The 26066-nt window shown below is 38.7% G+C and overlaps 1 protein-coding gene across 1 annotated transcript in view; it reads right to left on the bottom strand.

The window, feature by feature from the left end:
- Positions 1 to 26066, bottom strand: part of LOC120803939 (inositol 1,4,5-triphosphate receptor associated 2-like) — a 101891-nt gene that overhangs the window by 5487 nt on the left and 70338 nt on the right. The window contains exons 4-34 of the mRNA XM_040152989.1: positions 24889 to 24999; positions 23446 to 23626; positions 21766 to 21824; positions 21548 to 21623; positions 21237 to 21395; positions 21021 to 21138; positions 20278 to 20328; positions 20030 to 20107; positions 19707 to 19763; positions 19487 to 19546; positions 18776 to 18840; positions 18388 to 18481; positions 17672 to 17818; positions 15371 to 15472; positions 14475 to 14626; positions 12951 to 13062; positions 11643 to 11925; positions 9888 to 9940; positions 8366 to 8462; positions 7612 to 7789; positions 6602 to 6689; positions 4178 to 4224; positions 3846 to 3934; positions 3592 to 3773; positions 2514 to 2598; positions 2260 to 2314; positions 2119 to 2146; positions 1535 to 1675; positions 828 to 962; positions 513 to 660; positions 94 to 137 (exon numbers count right to left, since the gene is read on the bottom strand). Coding sequence (XP_040008923.1) covers positions 94 to 137; positions 513 to 660; positions 828 to 962; positions 1535 to 1675; positions 2119 to 2146; positions 2260 to 2314; positions 2514 to 2598; positions 3592 to 3773; positions 3846 to 3934; positions 4178 to 4224; positions 6602 to 6689; positions 7612 to 7789; positions 8366 to 8462; positions 9888 to 9940; positions 11643 to 11925; positions 12951 to 13062; positions 14475 to 14626; positions 15371 to 15472; positions 17672 to 17818; positions 18388 to 18481; positions 18776 to 18840; positions 19487 to 19546; positions 19707 to 19763; positions 20030 to 20107; positions 20278 to 20328; positions 21021 to 21138; positions 21237 to 21395; positions 21548 to 21623; positions 21766 to 21824; positions 23446 to 23626; positions 24889 to 24999 — 3275 coding nt within the window. The remainder of the gene's footprint in view (positions 1 to 93; positions 138 to 512; positions 661 to 827; positions 963 to 1534; positions 1676 to 2118; positions 2147 to 2259; positions 2315 to 2513; positions 2599 to 3591; positions 3774 to 3845; positions 3935 to 4177; positions 4225 to 6601; positions 6690 to 7611; positions 7790 to 8365; positions 8463 to 9887; positions 9941 to 11642; positions 11926 to 12950; positions 13063 to 14474; positions 14627 to 15370; positions 15473 to 17671; positions 17819 to 18387; positions 18482 to 18775; positions 18841 to 19486; positions 19547 to 19706; positions 19764 to 20029; positions 20108 to 20277; positions 20329 to 21020; positions 21139 to 21236; positions 21396 to 21547; positions 21624 to 21765; positions 21825 to 23445; positions 23627 to 24888; positions 25000 to 26066) is intronic.

Here is a 26066-nt window from a genome sequence, read left to right as displayed (position 1 = left end):
AGAAGAAAACACTTTATCAACACAAATGCACATAATTAACACAAAGTCAATACAAATACTGAGAAATAGAGAATGAGATCATATGAGGCTCACCTTGTAGTACAATGACGATGATTGCTTCTTGCCACGGAAGTCATCTAGAAAGAGGAACACATTGGTTACTTTGAATGTAACTATGTGATTTGTGTGTACAAAGTATATCACATACTTACACATATACTGTGTTTAGATACAGCAAAGTAATGGATACAGTAGAGTTAGGTGATATAGGTTTATTAGCCTAGTGACTCAATATTTTATTCTGTTGGTCATCAATCTAAGGTTCCATTTAATAATCCAGTTAATCCTTTTTAAGGCCTAATGAGTATTTGGTATTTAGCATAACAATCATCATATTTAAGATATTGAATATCAGCAAAAAATACCTAATTGTAGCATGAGTTTAAAAACACATACTGTAATGTATGTTGCACCTTGACAGATAGTATGTATCTCTGTACAGCACTTCATACCTCTTTCAGTTTGAGATCCAAACGATCTCTCGTTCTGCATGAGTGTCTCTCTCAGTTCCAGCAGCTCAGTGTGCTCCTTGGTGTACATCCTCCTCAGGTTCTCCACATGCTGGATCATCACCTCCACAGCCTTACCAATACGACTCTCCTGACATTCAAATACATAAAGACTCCATTGAAGTATCAGAATCAAAGTCATCTTAATCACACAACACTACAATTTGGTCTGATGCTGTCACAGCCAGGGATCAAAATGGAGTTCAGTTCATACTTTCATCACACAGCAGAAACTAATGTTAGTTCTCTTTTGCCCACCTGGTGAATAGCTCCTAGCATCTCAGAGCGACTGGACACCCTGGTCATGGATTGGATGAGGATATCTAGGTTCTTCTGGAGCCTCTGGATGATTTCCATGGACTGGTTGTCAACCTCACACAGAGGAATTAAAGCCTTGGAGAAAAGGTTAGGTAGAGGGAAAAATTACAAAAGGGACGACGTATAGAAAGAGGAAGACCAAGAGAGAAACTGAATGACTGCACCTGACATGGAAATTATTTTGTAGAGGAATTACACTCATATTCACTAACTCTAACCTATCCAGTTACACTTATGGTTTAATTCATTCAGCCTTATGTGTGTAAGGCAATGCTTCTATCATAGCCACCTACATTTGGCACTTTTCTTTACTATAAACAGCAGTCTAGTGTGATAGGTATGGAAACCTGTTCAAACATAAGTCTCCCCACATGAAGCCGCACCATGTACTACAGATAATAAAGCCAAAACATGCCGTGATTTTCTTTGTTTTTCCAAATTGGAAAGGTGTGCAGGAAAAATTATAGAGCTGCACTACAAATATCCAGAGTGTAATCATCCAAAGTGAAAAGTCCACACACCTAAGACTGAGAACGTAAATACAATTATATATGGCCAAATGACATTGTGCTGACAAGTGATGGAGCTAAACTCAAGTGCTCCATCCATAGAAAGCAGGACAGTCATAGACATATACACACACTGACCTGAAGTAGGCCCTGGCAGCTGGACACCTCCCTGCGGACGTTCTCCTCAGCCAGGTCACGTGACCTCTCTTCCAGTCGGAGTCTCTTCTCCAGGGTGAACATGTCACACTTGAAGCCCAGCGATAGACGCTGGAACTCTGCCTGAAAACATGAAAAAGGTACTTGACTTTTAAACATTTTAGATTGGACCTACTTGTTGGACTAATAGTGTATGTGGCATTAAATTCTGCCAGACTTGATGACCAATCAAAGACAGCATTACTGTGCTGGAGGAAAAGGTCCAACAGATAAATGATAAAACTTCTGCACTGCCTTGAAGACAACCCTCAGATGTCAATAGAGTGATCAGTTTGCATTAACAAGGTGATCCATTATCTTTGAATAGTTTTTGAAAAGTATTGCAAACTTACTCATGTTCTATATTCTGTGTGTAATGTATATTTCTGATTTCAAATGCAGTTTTTAAATAAACTTTCAATTACATAAAATCCCCAAAAATTGTGATCTTTAAACTGGCCTTTAAACACCATTGGTTTACATTACTAATTATAAAACAAAGCTCCAAGATCTAATGGTATACATACCTCAATCTCCTTGTCACTAGGTGACAGGCTGCAGATAAAGAGAACAGTTAGGACTCTTTGACTAAACTTGTTACATACACACATGGATAATTATAGATTTAAACATTAATTTTGACTACAATGATCATTTGGTTGCCTTACCTGTTCCTATCGTCTTTAAAGGTGTCACTGGTGTCTGACATTATTGAAGTCTCGGCTAGAGAGAGAAATGACAAGTAGATGAATCATGGCATGACAAATACCTGACCAAATGGTACAATCAACATTTATCTTTTCAATGAGTTCATGTATAAGCACTAATTTAAAAATGAAATTCAATTTTGTATCAAAAGGAAAATAATAAATAATATTTAAATATGCAATAATATAAAATAAAATTGATTTATCTCACATACATTCCTTCCCATTGGTCATGGTGGTCTCACTTTGGTTCTCCTGAGCCTTGAGCTCCTCGATAGCCTCCATGCTGCGTGAGAGCTCCTGCAGGGTCCGGACAAACATTATTGCCTCTCTCTGCTCCTTCTCCCCCTCCTGCTCTTCTTTTAACTCTGATCACTCCATTCTCACATTCATCTCAATATCCACATTGCTCCCTTTACACTCTCCCTCCCTTCTCTTTCAATAGTCTTTACATAATGAAGGTGAATTGTGAAGATTCAAAGTAGCTGGCAGTGCAGTTGACTCTTGATTCTGAAAGATCTGATCCTGAATGGAGCTAAACTGAAACTATGCAATCTGTTCCTTCCTCCTGTTCTCTCGCACTCACACACTGACACACTCACATAGCTGGAAAGACAGCATTTCTCTTTAGGCTGTAATGTCATGTTGAATGAAGATATCAATGGCACAATCTCATAATTGAAAAAGAAATTTGATTATAACGACACCAGCTCCTTTGGCCATGATCTTGGTGTTTCATCAAATCTCCTCTAAACTTGCTTAAACTGAGAATATGATTTTTAAAAATTAAGATTTAAAAAACAGAACATAAAACAAAAAACAAAAAAAGAAAAATACATCAAAAAAAAAACTAAACCGAGGTTATAGCACAAAAAACGGTAATATGTTATTAGGCTAATTTTTTTGTTTATGTATTCGCGTGGCTATTTTCTCTCTCTAACAAGTAAAACAAAAATACTGTGAAACAAAAAACCTTTAATTTATTGCTTGTATCACATATTACCTGAAGCAAACTCTGCTGTGAACTCCATCATAATCATCATTATACCTTTAAAATGTCCTGGTCCTGCCATAAATATCAAGACTAGAATTGAAAAGAGCGTAAAACATAAATAAAAGAAACTATTACACCACTGGACCTTTAATTACAACTAAATTTATTTTTTTTTTAAAAAATGTTAGCAACTATATATTAAAACTGATTAAGCTATTTTTCACAAAAGCAGTGCTCAACAGTAGTCAAGTGACTTTAAACCCTTTAATATGTGGGATAACCCATCTAACAGGTCTTACCAGTTCCCTCTTATTTTTGCCACAGTCCTTTTTGGCTGCATTATCCTCCGATTGGCTGGGGTCAGAGGTCACGCTGCTAATGCCGGTCACTGACTGGCTGGCATGTGTGAAGGAGGATTCTGATTGAGCAGAGCTGCTGTTAGATAGAGTGGTTGCTCCGCTGCTATTGAGCTGATCTGTCCCTGGAAGGAAGAGTTGGTGTGTGGGTGGTCAAAGTTACATATCGATGTAATGTAGATAGTTTTTTATCCTACCTGCCATGCTGGCTGCTACTGTCTGAGGCTCAGCTGTACTGTCCTTCACACTCTCCTCCTCTTCCACCAACACAGGTAGCAGGCTCGTGCTGTGAAACACATACAGTCCATCTGTACACTACACTACAGCATTTGCAAAAAACAAATCTAAACCCTAATGTCTCTAACAAAAAAGAAAGGTGGCTTTTAGAGTTGATACAGAGAAAACAGTTCTGTATTGGCAGAAATCACTAAAATCTTTGCGATTTATTGACTCTGTTGGATGTGAAGCAACGCGAAAACTCTGAGTTGAAAAGGTTTCTTGAGCAAACAATTGCTAGTCAATCACTCACCTGTCCTCTGCTGCTGATCTGTCTGCCAGCAGGTCCTGGCTCAGGCTCTGAGATGAACAAAAGTAATGGAAAAGAAGGAAGGAGGGGGTGAGAAAAAGACAGGTGGCCTTACAGCGCATTTTTCTGTCCCACATTACAAGAAATGGTCAATGATTAAAAAGCACATGTACACGTACATTCTTATGTGTGTAGCGCACCTGTCCCATGGCAGTGAAATGGTATCTAAGCTGTACAGAGTGTGGAAGAGAAAGATTGGGCTGATTCCTTAGATAATATACAGCTTCATGGAGAGCACTGCAGCTCTGTGAGTGTGTATGTGTGTGTTCAGAGTACACGTTAACACTGGCGCAGTGCTACATAGTGGAGGCGGACTGTGTGCAAACACAGTCGCGTGAACACACACAATAGAGCATGGTGAGTGCTCAGAGAAATGCAATAGGATATTGTGTAAGGCGTGTATGTAATATCCGTTTTGACACTGCTCAAAAATAGGAGAGAGCTACCTTACCATTTCACTGAATAGAAAAATTCAGACTTCAATATCATTTTACATCCAAAGCAACAGTGAAGCTGTTTTCAAACAGTAAAAACTGGCTGATGTTCAGAGTTAAAAATCAATCAGTCCTCCAAAAAGTTGTGAATTTGCATATCAAGCTTCTTTTTTGTTAATTTTCTTTGTTTATAATACAATAATTTCACACCTCCACAATCATGTTCTTAGGACACCATCTTAGTTATGTCATTGTTATGTTGCACATACCAAATATTTGAAAAAAACTGAATAAACAATTTAAATATAATGTTACTTGCCATGTTTCATTATGTATGATCTCTTTGTAAAAATAATTTTGATAAAACTTAAATTCAGGACATTTATCATGGTGAGATATTTAAAACCTGAGAACACAAATTTTTTGAAAAAGACTGGATTTTACTCCACCACTTCTCTCGCTGGGACAAACATGAGTTAATACCATCTCATGCTCAATAATTTAAAAATAAAATTTTTCATAGTGAGATAATATTGTGATAAACAATTTTATACACAGAATAAATATGGATAAAAACCGCTGAAAATGTCTTCCATTTACAATTAAAACTACTATTTGAAAACATTCAAATGTTTTTGTTCATAACATATTCTCAACTCCTTGTCTTTGCTAGCAGGAGTTGCTTCTGAATCATCCAAAAAACTTTGATTTGGCTGAAAACCATTTTTCACCAGGCTTCTATAAGTCTAAAAATGCATTTTGTTGACATACTGACCACACCTACAATATAGCCTGTCTTTCTTGGCTCCATTCAGACCATCTCTCAGTGGGGGGTGGGAGTCCTGCATGACACCTGAAGGTAGCAGACTAAATAAAACAAGCCGATTTTTCTTTCAGTAGCATGCAAAGCTGACTGAGGTGAAATTGCATCACAACACAAATGAGCCAACAAAAACCTCTCTTGGTTCTAAAATGAAAACACAGCTAGCCCATCTCAAGCTGGGCATAATTATCACAAAAAAACTTTATTGTATAGACCAAGTATCAAAGCAACTCATTGTAAACACTAATTGGTCCACAAAGACAGAAAATACAGCAAGATCCATTGTATCCAGGGCTTTGCTAATGGGCTTTGGAAAATGTCTGACATCTTTTTGATATATTCTTCTGCTTTTATATAACTGTTCATCGTTCATATCATCGCATTAGGTCAGTCGATACAAAGAAAACTAATTGACAAAAATTTTATAGTAAATTCATTGTGTAAGTCATTTATCAAGGACGAATGCCAAACCTTTGCTGGTTTAAGCCTCTCAAAATGTTTGATATCACTCTAAATTTAATCTCTTTGGTTTTTGGAGTTTTAGTCAAACTAAATGACTAATCTGAAAATCGAATGTGTGTTCAGGGAATGGGTATTTTTCATTTTCATGCCATTTTTCTGACATTTGATCAAAAAAATACTAATTTAATAAACAGCTTAATCAATACCAAAAATATTAATTAATTATAGTATCTGTTCATTGTCTTTCATGAAGCACTATGTCAAACTTCGGAAATCTGAAGCAATTAAATTTTGAAGTAAACTTAGCAATACCGAAAGCACTTTAACAGTGACACTTTAGTAAGTTTGTACTTGCCTCCTTTGACAACAGATAGCAGGGAAGCTGACAGCCCATCCCATTACTCCCTATGCTGGAGTGGTCAGTAGAATGATGGCCACCTGATTCTCTGATCTTTCTCTTAACTTTACATCCCTGCCCTCTCGTCTCCTCGAGGACTCCCTTTCAACCTTTCTAACCTCTCTCCCCCCTCGAAGTGATACAGAAAAAAAGGGGGTTAAAAAAGAGGAAGCTGTGGGGAGCTGGTACTACAGAGAATAGAGGAAGCTGTATTCCCTGATGCATAAAAACACTTCCCCTCAGGCACTGACCTTAATACAGCTCATGTCTCCTGTGCTTGAGTCCATCTTGCCGTCTTTCTCTTCTGCTCCCCTGTGGTCCTCACTGGTTGGCTGGATGCTGACCCCAGGTGAAAGGTGAAAGGTCAACTGTCAAGCACTATCCTTTTTCTCATTCTTGATTTATACTTGCACACTTTCTTGCTATCTAGTAACCTAAACTGTAACAATATAAAACGGAGAGCAAGATGAGGAACAGCCTTTGTCTCTTTGTAGTAGTGGACTGTGCATATGCAAAGCGTGGCTGCAGAGATACTAATTAGCCTGCACACTCCTCCCACAGCGAAGAAAACACCCATTTGACTAGCAAATGTGGACCAGATCATAGGGAAATGATGAAACTCAGTAAAATGGTGACTTCAATTGTGACTACTGAGGGTATTGATAAGATGTATCAACTTCAAATCTAGTAGGGATGGTTTATACTGCTATGAAAATTAGTCAGGATGCTAGGTGAAGTTGTGTTGTAATGTCAGTTTCCTGACTATAGAAGCATCTGTTTTGTACCCCTTATTTGGGATTTGCCGATCCAAACACCAACTGCACCAGGTGTGTCTGGACAATTTTCTTGTTTGGTTGTCCTTGAGAGAAGAGACTTATCAAGAATTCAAAAATAGAGAAGGTTGCTTTAGAGTTTGTGCGCATTCTCATTTTCTCATTAAATCAACCATCTCAAAACTTATTAGATGCGGTAGTGATTCTCAGTATTATTAAACAGCCACAACATCACCTGATGCATTGTCAGTGGTGGGTAAACTTCCAGATCTTTTTTTGCCATCTGTTACTGCATTCTTTGTTTTGGAAAATCCTGTTTTGTCAGTCAGATATAATTATATCAGATGTGTCATGGGAAACAAGAACACATCAGAGGGCATATTGAGAAAGACCTGCTGTATAACATTCAGTGTCAGTGATAAAAAAGCCACTGCCCTTTGATTATATGCCCATTCTATCAAATACAATATTTATTTTTTTCCATTTACCTCTTACACTGGGTAATGGTCTCATCCGGTCCAGGTGAAATACTGTCAGGAGAAACCGTCTCAGCTGCTGTGGGAGGGGTATAAACAGGTGTGACCATTTTGTCCTGTTTAGATGAGTTGATCAAATTTTGGGCTGGACCATTGGAGTGAGAGACTGCAGTCTCAGAGAGTTCTGCATCTGGTTGGACAAGAAAACTGTTAAATTTATACGTACAATTTCAGTGTCAAGTATCAAGAGTGTGATGGTTGGTGCATCTTACTGACTACTCGAAGCGCTTTACACTACATACCACATTCACCCATTCACACGCACATTCATACATTGCATTCAGTATCTTGGAGGACACTTTCAAGGACACTTTGACATGCAGACTGGAGGAGCCAGGGATTGAACCACCAACCTTGTGATTAGAGGATGACCTGCTCTACCTAATGCAGTTTTTCTTTACTAAGTACATCATTTACAAAGCAGCCATGCAGTTCTGAATTACAAAAAACAACAAAAAAAAAAAAAAAAAAAAAAAAAAAAGATGTTCATTCTGTGGTAATTGGTAGAGTAAAGTCTACTGATATGCCTTAGTCCACAAACAGCATATCAAGTAAGTCAGGACACAGCTCACTCTTTAAGCCGTAAATGCAAACGGTAGAGCAGCAGACTAAGGGGGACAGAGAAAGAAAGACAGGGAAACAGAGAGATAGTGAGTGATCCACATAGAGAGTGAATCACAGAGAGAGAGAGAGGCGGAGGTCTCACTGTTCTCTGAGTGGGACGGATCAAGGAGAGCATCTGCCTCTGGGTGTCTAATCCTGACAGCTTGTGTGTGGGTGCTCAATAGCACTGCTGCCTCCTCCTGAAAAAGACACAGAGAAACAAAATGATAAAAATTCAAAAAAGAAAGGGGGTATAAAGGTGAAATAAGCATTTTAACCTTAACCTTTTACCAAACAGCAGGCCCACAATCAGTCAGCAGAAACAAATCTCTGTCAGATAAGATGGCATTGCATAAGAAGCCAACAAAATCGAATAGCTGACAGAGAGCACAAAGCATCTGCCTCATCAGTGATGGGTTGTTGAAAAGACCCCCCTTACTATCATCTGCAAAGGAATTAAAAAAGCAAACATTACATCTATACTGACTGCAGAAATGATGAAGTTTTTAAATTAGTTTTACAAAACTCACAGGCATGAAATTAAACACTGAGGACTGCAAGTGAGCAGAATGCACAACACCCAAGATCAGAAAGTGAGAGAGAGGACTTAAAAATAGAAAAGATTAAAGCTATGTAATTTGTAGTTTAATATATACAATGAATCATTATTTGGTGGTGAAACATATTTTTCCTCAAATGCAGGTGCATAATCTATACTTTTATTGATAACAGCAAGTTTTTTTCCCTTTTACCTCAGTGTTGTCTCAGTGTGAGAGGCTGTGAATAATGATATGTGAAGAGCTATTTGTTAAGCAAATGGCAAAAAGATAAAAAGAAAGAGTGCAAAAGCTAAGGGTAGAGAGTTACAGAAAGGCAATGACAGTATTACGTGTGTAATGTCATACATTGCATTGTGCATTCATACTAAAGAAAAAAGAAATCATGGATTCTGTACATTACTGCAGACAATACTTAAATATTCCTACCTTCCAGACAGTCATTGCATCCCATTCATTTGAGAGTTGTAAGAAAATCAACTTAACACTTGGGATAGTAGTCCATCACAGGACAAACTATTTTCAAAGCCCTAGATGTTGATGGTACATCTACTGTTGGCCTCTGAGTAGCTGATCATTCAGTGTCTAGCACAAGAGATCAGCAGTGGTTGTTCAGGGCAGAAGCGAGTAAGCAGAGTAATTTATTTCCGCAACCCACATTTTACAGGCTAGTTTGAGAATTAAAACAGCATACTGTAAGTATATGTTCTAATCTGTAACATTCCACAGTGCTGTGGTTCAGTGGAAGTCTCTTGTCCTCTGTGCAGCCCAGCTGAAATTAATCTGTTGCAACAAAATGGTATACGGTATCATCAAATGTAACACTGTTACTCTGTTTAAACCCTGGCCTCTACATAGTTTTCAGAAAGTCAACTAAAAGTTTTTTTCCTTTAGCTGCAGTAAAAGTTTAAAAATCTTTGTGAACAATGATTTTTTTTTTTTTTTTTTTTTTTTTTTTTTTTTAAATGGACGACAAAATCCTTCTTTTGAGATTAGTGATATTTTTTTAAAATCAAGATGATATCAAAATGTTTGCTGAAATGAAAGGGAGCTTGATTCTCAATTTACCTGCAACGGTTGACAGTTCACCTCTGGCTCTGACTCAGTGCAGGCTGCAGTGCCTATGTAATAGACAAAGAGGCAGAACAAGAGAATACAAAAATAAAAATGTAAATCAGGAAAAATTTAACGTTGGAAAGATGAGGCTTGGAAAAAAGAACAAAACAAAGAAGCTGTTCATTAAAAACGCAAACCCTTGTCCAATTCATCTACAGGGGTTAATAGACGCCCAAAAACAGAAACCCCACCTGTTTCCATAAAAGGTCAGACTGTCTATTATGCAAGTAATTGTGCTTAGGGAGGGGCGGAGGGGTTAAAATACCATGCATGGTTAAAGTGGCATTAATGACCACATTTGCACTCTCATTTTCTGTCTCTATGCCTGCCAACCGCTCATGCATGCAGAAGAAATAAGGGATTACTGAGCTCACTTCATGAACTCAGACCGGTCTTACACCTGGCCATAGAAGGACCTTGAGGAAGAGAGGATTTCATGTATTGTGTGGACACACACACGCACGCACGCACGCACGCAAATTCACTCTCACTCAAAACCTTTAGAAGCCCAGGGACACAACAACCATAGAAGGCAGGGGTCTACTTCCAAGGGCCTCAGAGTGTATGTGTCCTTACAGAGAGTGAGTATGTGTACTGTACTGGTGCTGCATGGGTGGCTGAGTGCCTTGTGACTCCTATGGATTACAGGGGGATAATCCACTCTTACTGTCGTTGTCTTTCTGTCTCTCTCTCACTCTCTCACTCACTCACACGAATCAACACTCAAAGACAATAATGGTGTCTCTAAGGTGTTGTTCACCAATAGGGTTTATCTTTGAAGAGCCTGATGCACAGTTATTTTATTTGAAGTAAGGGAGAAAGAAAGATTCCTATAACTGAAATATTGCTGCTGAGAGTAATCAGTACCATTAATATGCATTTTCTCTTGTCCCTACTCATAGTAGTCCCGATTTTACGTTAGCTGTGGATTAGCAGAGACAGGCATGTTCAATTGCAATAACAAATGCATAGCTAATCTAGAATATGGAAAAAATGATTAGTTTGCCCTTCACATTGACTGCAACAGCCACATGTCTAATAGCTACTATAGAGCTAATATAGAGTGACAGAAAGAAATAATTCCATTTAAAACTAGCTAGCAGAAATTCTTGTTTGAGTCCCTCAGCATGGACAAGTTGTTTTAACATACAAAAATGCATTGTTTCAATAACCATTAAATTTGGAAAATGCTATTCTCCAGTTTTTACTTTCAAAGTATTGTTTCATTATTCTCCTGGTAAGAAGACACAGGATGTATTACATTAAATTCTTGCTGCATTAGGCTTATTTTTACTGTTAATCGTACTGAGTTTGATCTAGAGCTAGGAAAATATTTAGCACAGGGGTCACAACAGTTAGAAAAATATTAAACTATATTTAGCCCTATTTGGCTTCGCTTTAAGAGGATCCTATTAGCTCTGGGCTGATTCTGTTGTATACTGGATATTAAAGGCTCAAGGAAGACTCCTCAAAGTTCGCAACTTTTCCTGAGATAATTCAGAACATTTAATCTTGTGAAAGCCAATTCAACATTATGAGCTACACTAAGGCATACCAGTATATTGATTGTAGAAATTGATTTTTAATCATTTTTGTCACCAAGTTATATACCATTGGAGAAAAAAATTATAATAGCTGCTCAGCAGTTCATGTGTTGAGATGTTGTTGCCTGATGGTCATTACATCCATCTTAGTGTCCACACTTACCTTGACCCTCTCCCACTGCACCCTGCCCAGGTTGGGCCTCCCCAGAGAGGGCAGAAAGAGAAGTCAACGTGTGTCTGACCTCTCCCTCCCCTGCCGTATCCACCACCATCCACCTCTCCTCCCCGTCCTCCTCTTCACCTCTGTCTGGAAATTTTTGCACCATATCCTCAGGCTCGATGTCTGTTCGCCCGTCCTGCACCTGGCAATTCCTCTGCACTAGCTCGTTCTTCAGGAAGTCTTGGAGGGCGAACTCCTCATCCCAGTCCATGTCTCCATCTCCAGGCTAAAAAAAAAAAAAGAACATAGAAAGAAAAGGTCGGACAAAACAAATGTATAGGTGAGATGGAAAAAACCTGCCAAAGCTTCACTGCAACAAATCCTGCTTTGGCAAAATCCATGGTTAAGGTTGGAAAATTAGGTAGTAGGCTTGAGCTGTGACAACTGCCATGACTTTACAGAAACATCACAGTAATAACAACTTAATACTACAGCTGTTACGAAAATATATATTAAAAAAACAAAAAACAAAAAGGGACTTATTCTTTTCTATTTTAGAAATGTTCATGAATCACTGAATGCTAAAAGCTTTTTTGAGTGAAAGCCATCATTTTGTTCATTAATAAAACCAAGATAATTTAGTACAACTATTTTTTTTCCCAAATCCAAAGCTATACTGAATAAATAATTTTAAAGTGAAAACTGCATTATTTGTTAAGGACAACCTAGTTACTGTATGCAAATCATCTACCTCAGTAAGAAGCTCATTAAAATGGCACTGTAATGGACATGTTCAAGCATGTGTTAGTGCATTTTGTGTAGGTGTGTGGTTGCATCTGATTCTGTGTGTGTATATGTGTGTGTGCATACACGCACACGAAGAGTGCGCACTCGCTGATTGCGCACTCGCTGAGTGCGGACCACCAACTCACACTCAGCTGTCTTCTACCAGATACTCCATCTGTCTGAATACAGTATGAGCTCTGGCACTACTCTCCATGCAAACCATCCAATACCCCTCTATCGTGGTAACTGAATGTTAAGACATACAAAAACAAATACATGTGAATTATTAAAACTGAATGTATTACAAACCTGATTTGGCTTTCAATGCAGTGAACATTTAACTGGTGCAAGTGACACTTGTTCACCTCCCAGATGGTGTCCATGACATTCAGTATTCTAGAAACAATGTATACTGACCACATATTAAGACTAAAAGATTACTTATGAGAATGGTGAAACCAATTCTACTGTTTATTAAATATAGGTTAATAGATTTAAGTCACCCTTCCTTCCCTCCTCTCTAACCTCTTCCTCTGGTGCAGGTGTCTGGCATGAGGCCTCTCTGCTGTCCTGGGGTGTCTTTAGCTGCTTCAGCTCTTCACACAGCTGCTGCTTCTGGTTCTCCTGCTCCTGCACCCTGCATAAAATGATATAAAATCGTTGTGATACTAACAGCTGAAGGATTAGTTTTTCAAGAAAAACATAGAAGAAATACCTCAAAGCAGTCTTAACTGGCCACAGAGTTAGAAAAACACATGCACAGATATCCTGGAAGACAGTACAGTGGACATACTGTACCCAATCCGCAGGCCCATGCAGTGTCCCATTCTGTTGCCCAGGGTGACAAGCGCCAGGTCTCCAACTGGCCCAGTAACAATTTCTTCACTTCACAGTTTCTTAGATCCAGTCCCTGCCCGACCCTTTAATCTCAGACTATACACAGATTCTCAAATGTGTCCTACAAAATCCTAATCCTAACACTATCTTTTAGTCCAGTTGTACTCGGAATAGTCCGTATTATCCCAAGCACTTCAGAGCAGGAGGTAGAACTATACCTATAATGAGCCCTCTTCTGGTTTTTTTTTGTTTGTTTTTTTTTTAAAAATCTATTCCAAACAATATTAAAGTTTCCCCTGGCAACTGAGCACTGGTTAATCCCAGATGGATAGCCTGACCAGCTCTCCCTCTCTGGTCTGATACTGTACCACACCAGCTCTGTTATATATCTGAAGGGGATGGCCGTCTCCATGAACACAAATACAAACAGACACACACATAGCACAAGGAAAACCAATCCACACACAGTGAGATTTTAATCCAGAAATGGCCCAGACCCCAACCTAGTGAGGTGGGCCGTCTGTGGTCATTGAGGTCAGGATGATTGACACGTCTTTCCACCACTCCGTACAACTGACTAGTCAACTGAGACAGACCACTGGAGAGCAGGAATACCCACCTCAGAGACACTTGCAGAGGCCTGACATTAAGTAGCGTGTGTGCAGTGTTATTTATTTAGATTGATAAAGTTTTTTAAATAAATGAACTTTTCAGAGGCAGAGCTCCTCCGGTGGCAGAAATAACTTCATTGGATGAGTAAAATCCTCTTTAGCTATGCCCAGTAAGTTTTTTAAGACAGTGGATTTTTTTCCATTTAGTAATTTCACTGCAAGATTTAATCAGCTTCTGGCTCTCTAACTAATGTCTTCTTCAGTGGTGTCAGTATTACCTTACTTAGCCAGAAAATTCTTTAGCACTGTCTGCTAAGGGTTTAATTCAACCAATGAGATCACTGCTGCCAAGAGCAACTCCGCCTCAAAGAAATGCTTTCTTACCTTAAAGTCAAGTTGTCTTTGATTAGCCAGAACAAGATTCCGTGCAATTTTAGTCTCTTCAATCTTTCTTCAAAATTTCACTTTCATCTTCCTCTTCTCTCATAACAACATACCTCACTTCTGCGTTCAGCAGTTCACACATTTCTGACTGCCCACTTCTTATCACACTCTCAGCTACAGATACACAAGCAGTTTTACACAACAAAAATCTTCTCACCTGACTGAAAGGTGGAGGATCTCAGTACGGGACCTCCTCATGTTAGTGGCCATTTTGATCAGCTCCTTCTCCAGGGAGTCTTTGTATTGGGCCAGCTGGTCCAGGCTGACGGCCCAGGCTGCCCTCCTCGCGTCCAGCTCGGCTTGCACAGTCTGTGGGAAGACAAGGCCAAGGGGTCAGCCTCTCGCTTGGGTGGAAGTACGCAGGCTGCCGCACAGCCTAAATAGCTGGGTGTCTTTTTCGCCTGCAAAAGTTCAGACACCCAATTTACAAAATCTTTCCTTGTCAGCCAGCACACTGAAGAACCAACAGAAGACAGACCTGTACTGATACTGCTCTGCTCCACTAATGATTTCTGTTTCATTTAGTATGTTTACTGCTGTATGGCAGTACATGGCTAATGATTGCAGAGTAGCAACAATGCAGGAGGAGGGGGGAAAGAGAGAAAGAGGGAGAGAGAGATACAGAAAGTCAGAGTGAGGGAGGAGGGGAGTGGGTTGTGTTCGTGGTACAACACATTGACTAAACAGCACTGTTTGGATAGGAGCTGTTGGAGAGTTATATAAGAGACAGAGATCTCTCTAGAGAGGAGAGATAGTGGGTGGGAAGGAGAGAAAGAGTAGATAGGCAGTAACAGATTTACAAAAAAAGTGCAACAGGTGGAGGGAGAGGAAGACAGTTCAAATTGTATAATTTTGTGTTCATATAAAAGGGAAAAGGTAAAGAGACTGCCCTTTTCAGTCTTAAATTGTTTGCATACAGCATGCAAACAGACTACAGACTAAGACTGCAGTAGACTGTAAATCTGCAACTTTTCTTACAATTAGTATCGTAGGTGGGCTGACACTGAACGTAACATTTTAATGGGTGTGAGAAAGTGTGAGAATGTATCTGACCTGAAGACCAGTGTCTGTGATACCCCCTGGCTGTGTGTGGTCATCCAACAAGCCTCTAACTGTGGATAAGCAAGAGTTGGTTTCTTCCTTGAAATCCATTTTCTGATGGACACAAAGAGGAAGCATATTGTCAAAGAGAAACATAAAATACACAAAGTAGGGCAAGGCAAAACATTTACATGTATTGCATTCATAAATCTAATGTGATACTATTCTACAGTCCTGGTTGAAATTATTGGCACCCCTGAATTTTAAGTAAAGAATTTAGAATATCTTCAGAAATAACTGAAAATTAACCAATTTTGTATAATCAAAATATTTTAATAAAATATCCAAGGTTACTGAACAAAGCATACAAAAAAAAAAAAAAACTTGCATTATAATGAAATAACACAAAACTCCCTAGACAATTTTTGGCATCCTTCAGTAATATTTGGTTGTAGAACCTTAACCCTCTTAATGTATGTTGTAGCCATCTATAAGGTTCTTGCACATTTCTGCTGGTAATTTCTGCCACTCTTCCATTGCTATGCATTCAAGCTCTTAAGTTTGCAAGAGTCCTTTTTGCAATGGCAGATTTCAGTTCCCTCCAAAGGTTTTCAATGGGATTTAGGCCAGAACTCATTGCTGGCCAGTTTAAAAGACTCCATCTTTTCCTTTTCAACCATTCTTTTGTGCTGCTGGATGTGTGCGTTGGTACGTTGTCCTGCTGAAAGACCCAAGACCTTCACCTCAAACCTAGTTTTCTGACACTACATAACACATTTCGCTCTAAAATGCCTTGGTAATGTTCTGATTCCGTCACTCTTCCGATACATTCAGTGCCTTCAGTACCAAAGGCAGCAAAGCAGCCCCACAGCATGATAGAACCTCCAATTATGTTTAACTGTAGATAGGGTGTTCTTTTCTTTTTGGACTTCATTACATCGCCTATAAACAAACTGCATTCCCTAAGAGCTCTACTTTTGTTTCATCTGCCCATAGAACATTATCCCAAAAAGACTGTGGCTTATCTGGGAAAGTTTTTGCAAAACATTAGGTTTGCCTTTTCTTTCGATCGTGGTATCCTCCTTGGCCTTCGCCCATGGAGCCCTACAGGTTGAGTGTGCGGCGTATGGTATGGGCTAAAAAAAACCACCACTCCAGATTGCTCCAGGTCAGCCTGAAGCTCTTTAGATGTCTTGCGTGGTGTTTTTCCCCACAATCCACATCAACCTTTGCAGACCTCTCTGTTTGAGCTCCTTCATAGCACCATGTCCTGGAAACGTCTTAACAGTTCTATGATTGTGAAACAGACATCTCTCAGATCTCATACATCTCTCTTGTCTTCACCATTGTGAAAAAGAAACTGGAAACAATCAGCCCCTTTTATTCAGTAAAACCATCATTCATCGGTTAATTCAGGTCATGTGAACACTGAAAAATAATCTTCCTGAAAGACTGAATGCTAATAAAAGCTTTTTTTTTTTTTTTTTTTAATTTTAAGGAACTAATTTAAATTCACCAAAAGGGTGCCACTAAGTGTGTCAACATTTTATGTCTATTTTTTATTTCACCATATGAGAGCAATTTTTTTGTTGTTATTCAGTAACATTGGACATTTTACCAAATATTCTGATTATACAAAATTGGTTCATTTTAATTTATTTCTGAAGATATTCTAAATTCTGTACTTAAAATTCATGGGTGTCAATAATTCCAACCAGGACTGTAAATGTGCCTAAACAATCTTAACCTGGCCAAGTGATTGGATGTTGACCGAAACTTCAAGCTTTTTATGCACCTCGAAAGTTACTCCAACATAACAGTAACTATGTTTCATTAGTAAGGTGAAGATCATACAGATGCAACTAAAAAAGCTAACAAGTGACTTACTGTAAGTCCAAGTCAAGTCTCCTGTGTGAGACATAGATTGGTCATTTCTCAACAGTAACCACACTGTGGTTCAAGCTAACTGTTATGTCATCTTATTTAGCTTGTAGCAAGCTGTAGCTGAAGCTACAGAAAGAAACCAGGCACTGCCTTGCAAACATGTACAATAGACAATTCAAGCTAATCTTTTAAAATGTTAGTCTTTGCAACAAAATGATTTTGATAAAAGCTACAACTGATGCCACGCTGATTTTGTGTTGACTGGGATTGAGTGACATTTAGATTTGAAAGAGTCATTTGCAACTCAAACGTAACATAGAAAACACTTAAGTATCATTGTTTTTCTTCATGTATTTTTTATAGATACTAATTGTCCACTAGTCACCTATCTAGAGTCTGAGGTCAAGTCATGACCGGACACATGGTTACCAGTTTGTTTAGCAGGCTCTTGAACTCCATAGCCATGTGCTCAGGACTGGGACCCTGCAACATCAGCAACACCTCCCTATCCAGCGTCTCATCCAGCAAAGAGGCAAAGCTCATACTAGTGGACAAAAGGTCAACTTCATGGGGAGCCTGTGGGAGATAGCAATACATTTATATGAATGAGCAGAAAACACTTAAAACACAGTCACCATCAGTCTAAATATTACACAGAGACTGGACAAGTATGTAGAATGTGAAGAAGCTGTTCTTTTAATGTTCAGACAGGGCTTTGTATTGTGTGCAGAATATGTGGTTCACCCTACAGCTTGTTGAAGAAAAATTTTCTGGGTTCAATCACCTGTCTGGAGGGATAAAAATTCTCAGAACAGTAGCTGTGATCAAGGGTACTATAAACTAACATTACATAACACAGCCACTACTAGATGTTCCTGCTGAAGTTGTTGTTCTGTGTGAATATGGTGTTTCTGTGTAGGATGCATTTAGGTTAAAATGTGCAGCAGTCTGGCTGCTACAAGGAAGATTTTAGGGAGTTGCCACAGCCATGAATTTTCTGTCTGGAATAAAATACCAAAGGGCCAGAGACTGAAAAGTCTGTGTACAGAGAAACGAGGATGTCATAATGTAAGACAAAATGAGAGAAGGAGGAACAGATAAATGAGATAAGCAAAGGAGGACAGCCAGAGTAGTAGAGTGCTGACCTCCAGTGGTGACTGTGCCAGGGCCAGTTCTGTCTGTAAGGATCCTGAGCTGCTCTGGTTCAACCTGTAGGCCACAGACAGGGACAGACCAGCCCTGTGAGAGACAGGAGGAGAGTTGGGGTTCAAACATGTTACAAACAAAGACATTAATTAGATAAGGTGGCAAAGGATACATTTTTTCCCCCAAAAGTTAAAGAACACCAAAACTCAAGTTTGCAGCCTAAAATTGTTTCTCTTTATTAAAAAAAAAAAAAAAAAAAAAAAAAGCACATTCTTAAAAAGAAAAACAAACAAACAAAAAGTTGGCTAATGTCTTCTTGTAGTGCCTCAACCTGCAATGTCAATATCTCAAATCCTTCCACTCCCAGGTCATTCTTGTTTGACTCACCCGGCCAGGTCTGGATACATCATCTGCATCTGATTCTCCAGCTTGCTCTTGTCTGCCCTAAGCAGCTGGAATCAACAACAGAGGAACCAACCATGACTCAGTCCATTCCATTAGATATTAGGAGGTCAAATACATAGAATAACCTTTCTCCACTGTATGTGAAAGCATGGCAGGTGATTTAATTCACACAGTCAGTCTTCACAACCACAATGCACATGCTGACAATTGTACCAACACACTAGATATAGCACATAATTGTCTGTTCAGTAAAAATACTGACTTGCAAAAATTGTGTTAAATTAAAATTGCACATTTAGCTTGAAAACTGTTACTGATTTTCCTAAATATTCATATGAAATAAAATTACTACCTGAAGTTCATCGTCATTATTTCTAATCTGATTTAAGTGTATAATGTCTTCTGTGACTCTTTTTTCCAAATCTAATTTAAGACAAGGATTTTCGAGTGTTGTGCACAGGAAATTGGTTAGAATCACTGCCTGATTTCAGCTAAAAAAAAAAAAAAAAAAAAAAAAGATGTGAAAGTAGACCAAATGGTTTATAAGGAGCATATAAAATTTCTGCAGTGGCATGAAGCAAAAACAAGCAAAGAGATCAGGAACATATGAAAGCAGTAAAGGAGCATCTCTGAGAAACGAGGAGTTTATGCACAGAAGTTTAAATAATAATATGTAAAGTTAAAAACATTGACCTCTGTGATGGAGGAGTATTCCTCCACTGCTGCCGTCAGCTCATCTATCTGTCTGCTTTTCTGTAAAAGGAGGCAAATGACACAAGACCAATTCAAGTTTTGCTGATAAACGAAAAAGAGGACAAGACTCAAGCAATTTTATGTAAAGAATGATCGCAACGGCCATAAATAGCTTTACAGTGACAGTAAAATGGATGGCAGAACCAAGTAATGAACTGACCTCATGTATCACAGCTTTCTTTTCACTAACGACAGCATCAAAAGAGTTAATTTGCACCTGAGGGCAAGGGAAAGACAGTTACATAACAAAAAGGAAGAACAGTGAGATAGCAGCAGGGTCGACATAGTATTTTTATGTGGCCTGAGACAGATTAACAACGTGAAGGTCATTTTGTGAAGGAAGGAAGGCAGATATACACTCAATTTGCATGGATAGTAAGAATAAGGGACACACAGTGGGAGAGGAGTACGAAGAGGCAGAGTAGAGATGTAGTAATCCAGAGAAAAATGTAAAAATCTTTTGCATGGATAATAAAAAGGTACCTGAAGGTCAGTGTTAATGTCACACAGCGCTGCTATTCTCCTCTGAAGCTCGTCTGTCTCCATGGCGACCTTGAAGTTCTAAGGCACCATCAGAGGGGAGTTAGAACAGCCATCCACATCCTTTCCTGAACAAACTTGTAACAATATAATCTTGGGATTGGGAGAGTACCTCTGATGCCCTGTCAAGTCAGGCCATTGATTTCATTGTCATCTACTTTGACAGAAGTCCTCTTTAGACAGTGACGTACCTTTTCCTGAAGAGAAGCAATCTTGGCAATGAGACTCTGGTTTTCTCTCTCCTAAGAAGAAGAAAATCAATCATTAGCAACTATGGAAACATATGTTCAGTCCTTGACTTGTACACTTAAAATATTACCAAACTTCTAAATCCTGAAAGACACTGTGAAATTTGGAAAAGAATATAAGGAATTTCATTTAAAATTTGAACGCAATCTTGGATGTGGACTTTGGCTGAGACACCGGAGTCTCGTTAAAAAGCTTGAACCCATTTTTCTGAAGATGCCATACATTTTCCAAGATGAATGTTATGTTACATATAAAACTATTTACCTTTAAACATTATGTTTGCATGTTGCAAACCCTATGTGCAAATAGAAAGCACATACAAACTGCAAGTCAAAGTGTTCACCTGTCAATAAATTTCACATGAATTTCAAATACACAGTAATTCGTTTTAGACAAAGGCGTGACTGTCTAAAACAACTGTCGCAATGCAATACAAAAGAAAAAAATAAGACATGGTTCTATTTTTCAGTCACAAGAAGCAACTCAAGTAAAAGTGGCAGAGCTTTGAAAAGGCTAAGAACAACAATATATATTTTTTTAATCCAAATGGGATCAATAACAGTTGATGCTATGACTTGTGGTCTACAATAAACAATGGACAAAACAACGGACATATGCCATCTCTTTGCATGTGAGCAGAACACGTTTTTATAGATCTTCTATGTGCTGCCTGAGTTTGACGGACCACATGTTTGCTGTGTGCGGAGGCACGAGCTCTGCCTTCCTCTGTACAGCTAAGAGTAGCCTTCATCTCCTCCACTTCCTCCTTCAGCATCTTCTCCTTCTGGGCCAGCTGCTGGTTACTGTGCAAGAGGACAAACATAGATGGAGGTCAACAAACCACCGCATGTTATAGTGAAACTGAAGTGCATGTGCATGCAAGTATGCAAGTACATCTTACACCCTGGCCTGGTTGCGGAGATCCTCATTGTCCTCCACCAGCTTCTGGTTGCTGTCCTCCATGCCCTCCAACACCTGCTTTAGCTTCCTCACCTCCTCCTGGAGCTTTTGGTTACTCATCTGGAGGTCAGCAACACAATAAACCAGCTCTGATGTCTCGCTGAGAGGGGAAAAACACAAACACACACACACATAGGCATAAAGCAACTTAGCTGTATAAATCAAGGAAGTGTGGGTAGTAATACACACAAATACAGGCATGGTATGGCTAATTTATAAAGCCAATGTCACTATTTCACACACATCACTTACAATTCTGCTCTTGATGCTTCCCCTCCAAAGGCCTCCAAGCTTCCTGAGGTAATATTGAGCAGAATGGACCTCTTGGCTAAAACACACACACACGCACACGCACACACACACGCACACACACACAGAGATCCATTACAGCTCCAAGTGCCATCAACATTAGATGTGTATACAATACAAGGATATTAAAAGCAAACGTGAGTGTTTGAATGCACACTCACCAGACAGGCTGTCTCTGAGTTTGACTGAGTCTTGAGTGATGTCATCTGTTAGCTCTTCCCTGAGATACAACAGAGAAATCAAACATCAAAATGTGCAATATCAGTTATTAGTCATGATCTCTTGCTTGACTCTGGCAGTCATGGACTATGGTATTGCTCGTGGACTCCGTCTAATATGTTTTAAATGCAGCACTGATTCGTTGAACTGTTTAATTTTTGGTGTCTGGCACATTGAGAACTAAAGAGTCAGCTCTCAGCTGAAACTCATCCTCTACGTGATGTCCAAGCAGGACCTGGCTGTAATGCAAGGAGAGCTCGCTGTTGGGTGCACATTCCTTACTCATCACTCACGCTATACGTGTGTGGTCAGCCACTTCATAATCAAAGTATTACGCTTTTAGCTTTATTTGCAGCCCACACATTAGGCCAATTTTTAAATAACAGATCATAACAGCCAAGATGCATCATGTCTCACAGTTTTGTTACTTGCACAAGAGATCAATTAATATAGTATTAAAATTAAATATTTTGACTTTCAATTTTAACCCCAGAATCTGTAATTTTTGTAATCCTGTATTAAGATTCAAGGAGAATCCTCCATCCAGACTCATCAAACTAAACCAGAGGTGTCCAATGTACATTCAATATAGACCTGACAGAACACAGCGGGCATTGCAAGGAAGATAATAACTGCCTGAGACAACAGACACGCTGTTAAATGGAGATACTCACAGTTGATACTAAGGGAGAAAAAAATTATCACCAGTAATCTCTCATCAGATGCACGGCTCGCCTACACTACTACATCTAATTGCATAACTCTAACTGAATATATTAGTGGCTCTTCTCTAAAAGGCCAAAAAGAAACCACAGATGGTGCAAGCCGTCCTCTTCTTTTAACACCATGTTAAAGAGGTTGGAAACTCTGGCAACTGCAAATCTGTGCAAGGAAAAAGCAAACGTGGAGCAAATGTAGCAAACATAGTGGAGTCATAGTGCAGATCTGGATTAGAAAATTAGCAAACACAAAAAAGAAAGTAAAAATTTGTCAAAAACACAAAATATAAAAGTTAAATCTGATCAAAATCACATTTTAACCTACAATCTCTCGCCTCTGAAACTTAAACTCTCACACTTTCACTTTGAAATGTTTAAGTTTCTAAGTTCATTTTTCTACTAACATACCTCTAAATTAAAATAGGTACTCTTGCAAGACAAAAACAAGACCAGAAGACATTAAGTGCCAGCAGAGAGCGCATTTTTTATCCAACAGTAATCCACTCTTGATTTATGTTATTTACCGCCCAGAAAAGATTTTTTTTTCTCTTCTCTCCACATACAGGGAGGTCCTGGCATGTAGCTACATAACAGGACTGCTTGACCTGGATTCAGGATCTTGCTAAAGGCCACTTCAGCTGACAAAAAGCTCAACCTCAGATGTTCCAGAATGTAACTCACAACACCCAACCTTAACATCAAAATCATATTTTATAAAAACACATAATATTTGAATATTTTTTATCTCAAAACTAACTGAAACCTCCAGACATTTCAAAAACCCAACATCCAACCTTACAAACCCAGACAATTCTCATTTCTAAATACAGGGTTGTGTACATAAGGTAGGGAGAAGGGAAGGGAAAGGAGGGATAGCCCTAGATTTATTTTGCACGTCTATACCCGTTGTTGCGGCAGTCATCAATCCACTCCCTCATGACGGCATGGTACGTATCCAGGTCAATGGAGACATCTTTGTGTTCCGGATCCAGCATGTTGCAAAGCTCCTCCAGTCCACTGTCTTCTGAGCTGCGACTGGTGGTGTGTCGCAGGTAGTCTACAATGTGAGACACGTACACTTTACCTAGAAGATGAGCGAATCACAGACACATTTCAGAAAAAAATATCTTTGGCTAGTTTTACCCTGATAAAACATGAACTGAGATGTACAATTTCCTTTCAGGAGTTATTTTGTGATGATGAGTCTAATGTAATTTGCTTTTTGTAGCATACGCACTTCTCCCCAATCTTCTTGTCTTTTTCTACGATTGATTTTCTTCATTTCAACACTTTAACACCCCCAGAAAATTGTGACTTCAGATATGGGTTATAGGTGTAGGCAGCAAAAGCCGTAACCATAGGGACAGGAAGAATCACAGTTAACTTTTTTTGCCTTTTTTGGTTAACTTCTTCTGTTGGTTTGCAATGCTGACTTCATTCTTTAGTCTTCACACAGTTATCAGTAGTCTAAACTCAAAGTCATGAACATACAGTATTTCTCACTCAAACTCAACCAGCAAAGTTTCGAAGTAGTGTATCTATTATTTTCAAGTTTACATACAATACTGCTCTCCAAACTGTTCAGTATCAGAACGTAACATAACACAATGTTGGATTAGGCAGAAATTTGCTACATTTCCACAGGAGTACTGTTGAAACATATTCAAAATCTAAAAATTCAATCAGACCAATCATAGCTAAATCCCATTTTAGCTGGGGACCTACTCAATTATTTTCTTTTTCAATTTCAATAACATCTGTGAAAAATTGACCATTTTTGAAATTATTTTTACATAAAATAGATCCAAAGAGAAAAATCTAGACCTATCAAATGAATAGCACAGACAACAGAAGAGACTACAACCTAGGATACAACTGAATCCAGAGGTGAAAGGAAAATAACAAAAATGGCATCATCTTCGAAAAAAGGTGAAAAGAAAATCCTGAAAAAAAAAAAATAAATAATAATAATAATAATTTACCACTCCTCCCTTCTTCTTTAAGGATGCCATATCTCATACCTCTGCTGCACAAGATGGTTCACTCCAGAAAATAATTAACAATCTTGATAAAACACAGAAATCCCTGCACATTAGATGAGAAAACTTGAAGGATCTTGTGCCTGCCAAAGCCAGTAGACACAAGAGGAAGACACAGACACCACTGATACTGAATGACTGCTCGAAGCTGAGGGAATTACTTCTGCATTCTACACAAAAAACACTGCCATAGTATACTCAATGAAAAGTTATAATTCATCATTCGGCTGCTGTACTCAGCTTGCTGGAAGACTCTAAAGTGCGCATTAGTGAGTGTGTGTGTGTGTGTGTGTGTGTGTGGGCGTACCTCGACGCTGAGTGTCACAGGCATGGAAGATGGTATCGAGCAGATTCTCCTCACAAATGAGGCTGATTTCTGCCATATTCTCCTTCCTGTTTCCAGAAGCAACTGAGGTTCCTGAACACGAATATGCAACACACACACACAAACACCAACACAGACTGTATTGAGTTGTGCAACAAAGCGAGCACATGATACATTTTCCTTCAGGCACAGTAACAAATGTAATGGTATAATTGCCTGACACACTATCCATTACAAAGTTACATGAGGCAAGATAGTTCGGAGTCACAACCCATAACTTTTTTGTTTATAATAAACAGCTTAGCCTAGTCGTAATTTTTTAAAATTATTTTGTCACTTAAGAGTCCATAAAATGACAAAAATAATTAAAACAATGTCTTAAAATTGCAGACTTAGCCTCACCAATAGCCAAAACCTAAAGTATTCAACTTGAATTGAAATATAGAGAAGGTAAATTCTCAACTGCTAAGCCTCCATGAACTCCTGTTCATTCCACTCTCTTTGTTATTACTTCAGTTTCTTTTATGCTGGAATACAACCTCGTCCTAATTTGGCTATGTGGTAATTTCATTAAATAAGTTTTAATTCAGGAATATATAACCACAGACCTGAAATAATGTGGGTTCTGAACTAGATTTTAACAAAAAAAAAAGACTCCACTCCAAGACAGGGCCCCAGAGTTCTGAGGTCCTTTGGAAATGTTTGCTTTGCCTGGTTAGTAATCCAGTTTTGCTGTAATAAAGCTGCATTCTCAATATTCTTGTTCTCGTTTTAGCTTTTTAGCAGTTGCTAATCAGAGTCCCTGTTTTGAAAATCCTTATCAAAATTGATCTAATAAAAATGTTACTTTCAAAAACTAAAACATCTTCACAGGATGCAAAACTTATGCACAGGAATTAGCATTTCAAGTATTCTGTGCTGGTGCCAATATTACACAGCAAACTAAACTGAGGTTTAGACTAAGTAATCCATTTTGTTAAAAAAAAAAAAAAAAAAAAAATCAAATCTTAATCCAAGGTCCAAGCTTTTTCCACATCTTTCAACTGTATCTCAAACTCCTTATCAATAGATGAAGTTTGCTCAGCAAACAGAAAAACCATCTGCTGAAGAAGATAATGACATGTGGCTGAAAGCCTTGGAAAAGATAGAAAGTGGACCTT

This window comes from Xiphias gladius, chromosome 2 (genome assembly GCF_016859285.1).
Source record: "Xiphias gladius isolate SHS-SW01 ecotype Sanya breed wild chromosome 2, ASM1685928v1, whole genome shotgun sequence".
In the NCBI taxonomy this organism is placed as follows: domain Eukaryota; kingdom Metazoa; phylum Chordata; class Actinopteri; order Istiophoriformes; family Xiphiidae; genus Xiphias; species Xiphias gladius.
The sequence above is the reverse complement of the archived record's forward strand: the minus strand, read 5'-3'. Positions and strand labels throughout refer to the sequence as shown.